The 7,337-nt window shown below is 41.0% G+C and overlaps 1 protein-coding gene across 1 annotated transcript; it reads right to left on the bottom strand.

Moving 5' to 3' along the window:
• Window positions 1-225: 225 nt before the first annotated feature.
• Window positions 226-6,383, bottom strand: senp1 (SUMO specific peptidase 1). Its single transcript, XM_047590278.1, has 18 exons — window positions 5,763-6,383; window positions 5,519-5,577; window positions 5,255-5,436; window positions 5,090-5,165; window positions 4,536-4,689; window positions 4,269-4,413; window positions 4,051-4,169; window positions 3,593-3,876; window positions 3,440-3,503; window positions 3,268-3,306; window positions 3,087-3,171; window positions 2,864-3,004; window positions 2,327-2,458; window positions 1,990-2,193; window positions 1,815-1,894; window positions 1,581-1,665; window positions 1,242-1,337; window positions 226-1,153 (listed from the first exon to the last, which is right to left on the bottom strand). Exons 1-18 carry the CDS (start codon window positions 5,894-5,896, stop codon window positions 1,091-1,093), a joined length of 2,142 nt encoding a protein of 713 aa, XP_047446234.1. The 5' UTR covers window positions 5,897-6,383; the 3' UTR covers window positions 226-1,090.
• Window positions 6,384-7,337: the final 954 nt, after the last annotated feature.

Below are 7,337 nucleotides of genomic sequence, written 5' to 3'. Positions count from 1 at the left end.
AAAAAGTTACCAATGAACAAAAAGTTCGAACTTTGAAATACATAAAATAGACTTTGAGCCTTAATTTACAATCTTATCAAGACTAATGAATTAGAAGAAAATGGCAATTTTTTTATTAACCTGCTGCGTTGTGGGTGTAACTGTTCTGTTACACTTGCAAGTGTCTTAATAAGACAGCACTGTATATTCACTGTAAATCATACTCTGAGGCGACGTCACACGAAGTGAAGACTTGTGCGTTTTAATCAAACAAATTTCGTGAGTCAAGTTTGGTTCATGTTATTCCAAAAAGCTGCAACAAAATATTTACTGATGATCAATAGAAAAATAATGACTGGCAACCATTTCTGTACACACTGATCCCTCTTTTCATTTTACTTAACAAATGTCAACATTTGCTTAACTTAAAGATTTCTGGTTTTTAGCTCCTCAGATGTGAATATTTTCTCATTTCCGGTTTGATTTAATATGATGATGGGTGGAGTCTTCTCAGTTTTTTTTTTTTAGATGTATTGACAAGGATTAACCAATTGAAAAAATAGTATAATCACTGTAATAGCTGCAGCCTTTTCTCACTGAAAAAAAAAAAGAGAACCTAGATATCATTCCAATGTCAGTCTTTCCTTTGCAGTTACAAAATATAATATTATTATGGTTATAAAAAAAACAAACAAAAAAAAAACAATGCAGCATAAAATATGCATGTAAACAACAACAAAAAAACAAACATTGCACCTCAGAGTATGATTTAGCACAAGTGTGATTTCAAACACGGTTATGGCTGGACGACCATACAAAATCCGCAGTGTTTCAGCTGCTGTAACGATGCTCCCGAGGATGCATCGAAACAAAAAACAAGGAACTGGTAAAGAAGACTCGGAGGCAGTGATTGGAGCTCCAGCAACATCCCATCAGCCAATATCAGCTGAGGACGCATTTGACGTTAGTGGATGGAAACTGGCAGAGCTGGTTCCTGATCTGAGGAGCTGGTGTGCGCGTCTTGACCGCCAAGGACTACTCTCAGTGGATCCTCCTGGGCAGCGAAGCTCAACAACCTGTGAGCTCACAGTTCGCAATCATCATCCCAACATCACAACAGCTTATGGTTGACGATCTCCCAAACCATCCTTCTTCTGAAGTAGGGCATGTGTTTCTGTCGATGAGAAAAGACGGGTTAGCCGTTCGGGTCTCTATACTGATGTAATGGATGAATTTAGTCTGTCGATGCCGTTTGTAATTACCTGTGTGAATGTGATTGGCTTGTCTTTGGTAATGTAGTCTGCATATTTGCATGTGAACATCCCACAGTCGCTACCATTCATCTGCTGTGGGATTTCCTGAGGGGCAAAGGAGGAATGCAGATGTTAAATGAAGTTGAAGGGTGCATAATACTACAAGAACAATACTTAAACAGAACTAGCTCACACTGGACTAAATGGCATTTTTATTTTACATTTCTACAACTACAACATTATCAAGGGACTTTAACTAGAATTTCCCCCGAGCGTTCCTAAATGCTGATAGTTTTGAGGACTCAGAAAAACGAGGCGATGCTTTCAGCGGTCATGTGTCAGACTTACGCAGCGCTTTTTGCTGTGCAGAGTCCAGCCCGAGGTATCCAGCTCTTTTCCCTTCTTGTCCTTACTTTCTTGTTGCAGGTAATCACTGGGGAAATAAAATTAATTTATTTTTAATTTTAATTTTAATTATTTTTTTTACACACTTGAATGACTCTGATCATTTAGGAGTTTACAATTAGTTCCCAAAACATACATCTTGTTTGACAAATAAATATATCTCACGCAGGAACTCACAACAATATCCTGCAGGCTTCATCATTGTTTCCTCCCATAGAGTCAAAGTACATGATGGCCTTTTTGCGGAAATCCACCACCTGAGAAAAATAAAATAAACATAATGAGAAAAATACAACAGAAAAATCAAGACTGGTTCTTCCACGTTTCTACAATTGTGGCCATTCAGACTTACAGAGAGGCACCAGTGCACCCCCAAGTGGACAGGAACCAACAGGATGTCTTTAGAAAAGATGTCTGTCCTTTTTGTCCAGCGGCGGACAGCAGAGTAGCCGCTGCTGCGCAGCTTGGGGTAGAAAAACGTGTTGAAAGTGTTGGCTGAGGGCAGGTTGGGGTCCTTACTCCGCTCCACCAGCAGGTTCATGTAAAAGTTGATCACCTGAAAAATGAAGCGAGGAGAAGCGTGAATTGACTGGCTGAGCGTTACCAAACAAATGTCAATGTTATTGCTTACTGACGATTCATACACATGTCTAATTATAGACCCTAACTTGAGCGGAATATGTACGTACTTCATCATTGAGCCAGTTGAGGTTGCTGAGGGTTTGCAAATCTTTACGTGTAAGGCTGAGACCAAAACCTTCACTTAATACTTCATGAGGACTTCCCCCTCTCAGAACTCTATTCACCTCAGCCTCCATTTCCTTAAGAGAGAGAGACAGCACAATTCAGGAAATGCCATGTTAATCCATATTTTATACATGGGATTGATTAAAAAAAACAAAAAAAATAACATAATACAACAAATCAGAAATGAAAAGAGCCAGGACATGTAATACTGCATTAATTTGAATATTTTTGTTTAACCAATATCTGATCTTACAGAAGCAAAAAGAGTGGTGGTATTTTCGCTTAACATAAACAGTATAAAGCACGTTATGTTAGAATTAATTTAACATAAAATCAACAAACACACATCAAAGCCCCATTCAGTTGAATTTTTACTTTTTAAACAGACCGAAGACAAATTTTAGGAGTATATAAATCTTCTCTGCGAGAGTGTGTCGTCTAAATCTGCTAATAAATTAAGATAAAATGACCAACCACACCTCTGTGAGTTCAGGGAATTCCGGTTTCTCTTCCAAAGCCTTGGGTTCTTCTATCACATAAGCCAAAGGAACCTCCTTCTCCAAAGGAACTCGCACATGAACCTCCACATCTGGCCTACGTGGCCCCTCTTCTGACAGGCGCTGAGAACCACAAATCGCATGACATTAATTCAATAATAAGATAAAGCTGAAGTTTAAGAGGACTTCAGAGGTGAGCACTCACCTGTCGTAGCAGTTGGGCAGCCAGAGCCTCCTGTTCTTCTATCTGTCTCCGTCTCTCTCTTGCCCGAGAGTCATACATACTAGTCCTGCAGGGAAACAAATACGTGTTTTCTCTTTGCTTTGTTCAAACATAACATGAGTGAATCAGATTATTAAATACTTCATTAAATAAGTGTACTTACAATTCTTTGATCCACAACTCAGCTTGGAAACATGGCACACTGTAACAATAGAAATATTGTTAAAAATGTATACATTTTTTGTAAAAATATAAAGTTACTATTAGCTGACTGTAATCTACTGTATATCTATTTACACCACTAGTTAACAAAAGAGTGATTAAAAAAAACCCACCTTGGGCTGTCTTGCTTTTTGCCTTTTTGTTCATTTACAATAATTACAGAGTCACCATCATGAGCTGCAGGAAAAGACGAAGACATTACACCACGGAAGGAAATACTAAATGTTTGTGAATGCTTCTATTAAATGTCCACCAAAGTGTCTTGCCTGATGACTGTGTGTCCTGAGAGGAGTTATCCTGCAGAGCTGATGGGGAAGGAACTGATGTGAGAGTAGCTGCTCTGCTGGAGCTGAGGTCTGCGTCCAGAGACCACGTCTGGATCCCTGGCTTGCTGGAGGCAGCGGCCGGGCTGGGGAGGTTGCTGGAGGACTGACTAGAAACCCCTCTGGGACTGGGTGGGCTGCTGGGTCCCTCTGAAGTACCTCCTGCTGCTGACCCAGCTGGGGAAGGCAAATGTAGCAGTCTGCGGCTGGTTGTGAGGAAGCTGGTGCTGTTGACACAGTGAAGGTATGAGACGATAAGACACAGTCCAGTGGAGAAACTGACTGTTGGGATACTCTTTGCAATGTGAGACAGGCACATACAAATCTTTGCTAATTTTATGCAAGTAAAATCTACAGTTACAGCAGTATGGCATCTACAGTTAATCAGTTTGCATACGTACAAATCTCTGTGTGACCTCACAATGGTGTGTGAGCTGCCGTTGTGAAGGAAAGACGACTGACCGGCTGAGACCATGGTCAGAAGCTGCCTGTAGACCTCCTTCTCCTCCTCACGGACAGACTGACAAAGACAGAGGAGAACAGCCGCAAAAGTTAACACACAAACTCACACAACACGTGAGTCTAAAGGAATTAAATGGTGTCTAGCCTGATGTCTGACCTCCTGAGCTGTGCAGCGGGGCCTGGTGCTGTGCAAGCGGCCTGATGAGGTGCTGTGTGTTGGGCTCTGCATCACTTTGATGGGAAAGGTCTTCTCATACATGCTGGTGCAGGAGGTGCTTGGGGTACCCGTTCCACCGAACAAACTGCAGACACAGTGTGATAGTCAAAAACCATGAATTGACAAGTATTCATATATTATAAAGACAAATCGTTGAAGCAGCAAGTGAAACTGGAAAAAAAAGAACAACAAAAAACAAAACAATACCTTGGACTTCCATGCGGTCGGAGGTTTAGGGGCCTTCCTAACCGTGGAGCGGGGTGAACTTTGGGGGCGACGGAGGTTGGCAAGATGACCGAGTGTCCATTTGTCTTGGGAACCTCACGATGTGTAGGACTCATGCACACTTGCCGCCTGCAGACTTTTGATCCCACAATGGATGTTAGGACCAAGGATATTATAATTAACCAAAACTCAAACTATCAGGAAATACCTCTTTAGTTAACTGAAATAAAAACTATACTTAAATAACAAATTTCGGAGGAAATGTCTTTGTCAGTTTAGTCACAATTGTTAGTACAGCGTGTATGAGGAGGCAGTGGTGCATGCATTTTTGAGTTAGCACTGGTCTACGTGACAAACTAAACATTTAGAAATAAAAACAACAAAAGGAAACCAGTCTGGAAACTACCAGAAACTAAACTGGACTGAAAGCAAGTTTGCTAGTGAGCAAAGTAACGGAGTGTGAAAAAAAAAGATCAGTGCATATGAGAGGCGTATCACGTGAAAGTGTGCGTCATGCTTCAAAGTGGCAATTTTACCTGATTTGGATGTTTTCCACTCCAAAGTGGTTGAGGGTGCAGCAAACGTCTCATCCAGAGAATTCCTGTCAAGGATCTTAAACCAAAACACACACACAAGTTTACACAGAAGTCACATGTGTTTTGACACTGTTTACAGTGAGGGCAAAACTTGTTATTTCTTACCGGCCTCCGTGTCCAAACTGCTGCTGATGTTGAGGGCTGCGGCTCTCCAGGTGGAGGACCAGGGGAGGTAGGAAGTATATTTCTCAAGGTAGGGTTTACATTGTTCCTCATCCATGTGGCCACACTGGAACTGTGACTCTTAACCCCTTCAGCTGCGCTCTTGACTGTATCAATTAGATCTCCTGCAGAAAATCAGTGTTAGTCAGACCGTATCCGCAGAGATGCTCACACCACACATGTTACAAAGAGTGACTTTGCAATTACCCATTCGTGATTTCTTTATTATTAAGCCATCTTGGTCAAGGTTATTGCCATCGTCCAAACTTAAAAAAACAAACAAACAAACAGGTAAATTGTATTCGGTTAATGACAGAGCAACAATTTCGCAAAATAAGAAAAGAAAAGAAAAAAAAAAAGAAATTAACCGCGCCCCCCACATGAACAGCAGTTACTCTGACTGATTGGATAATTCGGGGCTTTTAGTTACAGGTAAGAATAATACTCGTACCATTCAATCGGTCTTTTCCTCCTCATGTGGCCATCTCTCGGTGCCCGGTGTGCATCAGAGTGCTCTACGTCTGGTACACCATTGCGCAGATTGGCAAAGCTCGTTTCTATCCATTCGTAAATTTTATTCAACATGGCTCAAAAGTTTTAGGGAAAACGCCGCTGGTTTCGAGATAAACCGCTTTAAGCGATTTCAGTTCACCTGTCAATGCAGCCAAACCAAATTGAGCTAACGCGCTTCATTCGACTGGGGAAGCTTTGCTCGGGCTGTTTCAAGCGATAACACTCCTCACAAATACAATTTTCCTTCTCCGCGAACGCAACTAACTGTAACTAGTTAGCTCAGAGACGGCTAGCTGTGAAGCTAGCACGCTATGCTAACTCCCGTGCTAGCTAACGCCGTTAGCTACACGGCTAATTCATGAAAGTGTGTTTAAATTCCAGCAGGAATGCGATAAGTCGCAACTAACGCGTTCGCAGAAACGGCTATCATTTTGAGTCACGGCCCAGGTCTTTTATATATCCTCAACGCGGCTATAAATTGTATATAAACTCGTTGAACAATAATATCTCCCGCTTCTTCCTCATTCAAAACCACAACATGGCTGAACCGGACGTTCTACCATCGCACTTTGTGATTGGATGAGTGGGTGGACGAGGAGAGCATTTCATCTCAGCATCATCACACCCGCCCCCATTTACTTGTGCACCACGTTTTATTTATCATTATTATCATTATTATTATTATAAATTGAACTAAGAAGTATGTAAGCTACTTAAGTACACCTACTTTACTTGACTAGTTTTATTTCGGGTGTCTTTAAATGCTTGAACACATCACAGAAAATTATTTACTTCTACTACAATTTCTACTCCACTTCTTTCGTCCTTCCTGTCAAGTGAAAACCATGTGATTTAGAATTTATTAATTAAATTAATGATTTAACAGCCCTATTGGTTTAGCTGAACAGTGCATTGGCACAAAGCGGACAACAGGAGTGTTGCCTGGCTTTGTAAATAGCCAACGTTTTACAGATACATGTTTCTCACATGTGTTCTTAACATCTGGACCAGGAAAACCCACATCCTGGTAAGACACGCACAAAGAGCCCTGATGACTGCATCACCTGTTGACCTGTGTGCTTAAGATGCAAACTGGTATTTAAGAATTAAGAATTGAGCATAGTCGCCAATGGCTCCACCATCTGGCCAAGTAGTGTGATTTCAGTTGCTAAAAAAATATTTTTGTAGTTCTACGTTGATCATCTTAACCATTTGTTTTTTTGTTTTTTTTTTTTTTTTTTTTTTTCATGGAGAATGTTTTCTGGATATATGGATTAATTATTTATGTGCACTTGTTGTTGTCTTGTGTCAATCACATAGACCCAGATCAGGACTGGAACTGCATCATGCTCCAATCCCAGACAGAAAACTTGGGGGGCTCATTTGACAGGACCCTGACGACCAGAAGTCTGAAATTTCTCAAGTTTTGTTTATTGTCACTTCCACAATATGTTGATTAAAAGATACAGAGCTGTGAAATGCTGTTTCTCCTAGGTCCACTTTTCCACACATT

Source organism: Mugil cephalus, chromosome 1 (assembly GCF_022458985.1).
Source record: "Mugil cephalus isolate CIBA_MC_2020 chromosome 1, CIBA_Mcephalus_1.1, whole genome shotgun sequence".
Taxonomy (NCBI): domain Eukaryota; kingdom Metazoa; phylum Chordata; class Actinopteri; order Mugiliformes; family Mugilidae; genus Mugil; species Mugil cephalus.
The sequence above is the reverse complement of the archived record's forward strand: the minus strand, read 5'-3'. Positions and strand labels throughout refer to the sequence as shown.

What these genes read in the sequence shown, in the direction of transcription:
- senp1 (XM_047590278.1), bottom strand. Translation starts at nt 5,896, where the DNA reads ATGTTGAATAAAATTTACGAATGGATAGAAACGAGCTTTGCCAATCTG. An exon ending in GTGAGGTCACACAGAGATTT is followed by an intron (nt 3,877 to 4,050) that starts GTACGTATGCAA and finishes CTGTGTCAACAG; the next exon opens with CACCAGCTTCCTCACAACCA. An exon ending in GAGTTGTGGATCAAAGAATT is followed by an intron (nt 3,172 to 3,267) that starts GTAAGTACACTT and finishes GTTTCCCTGCAG; the next exon opens with GACTAGTATGTATGACTCTC.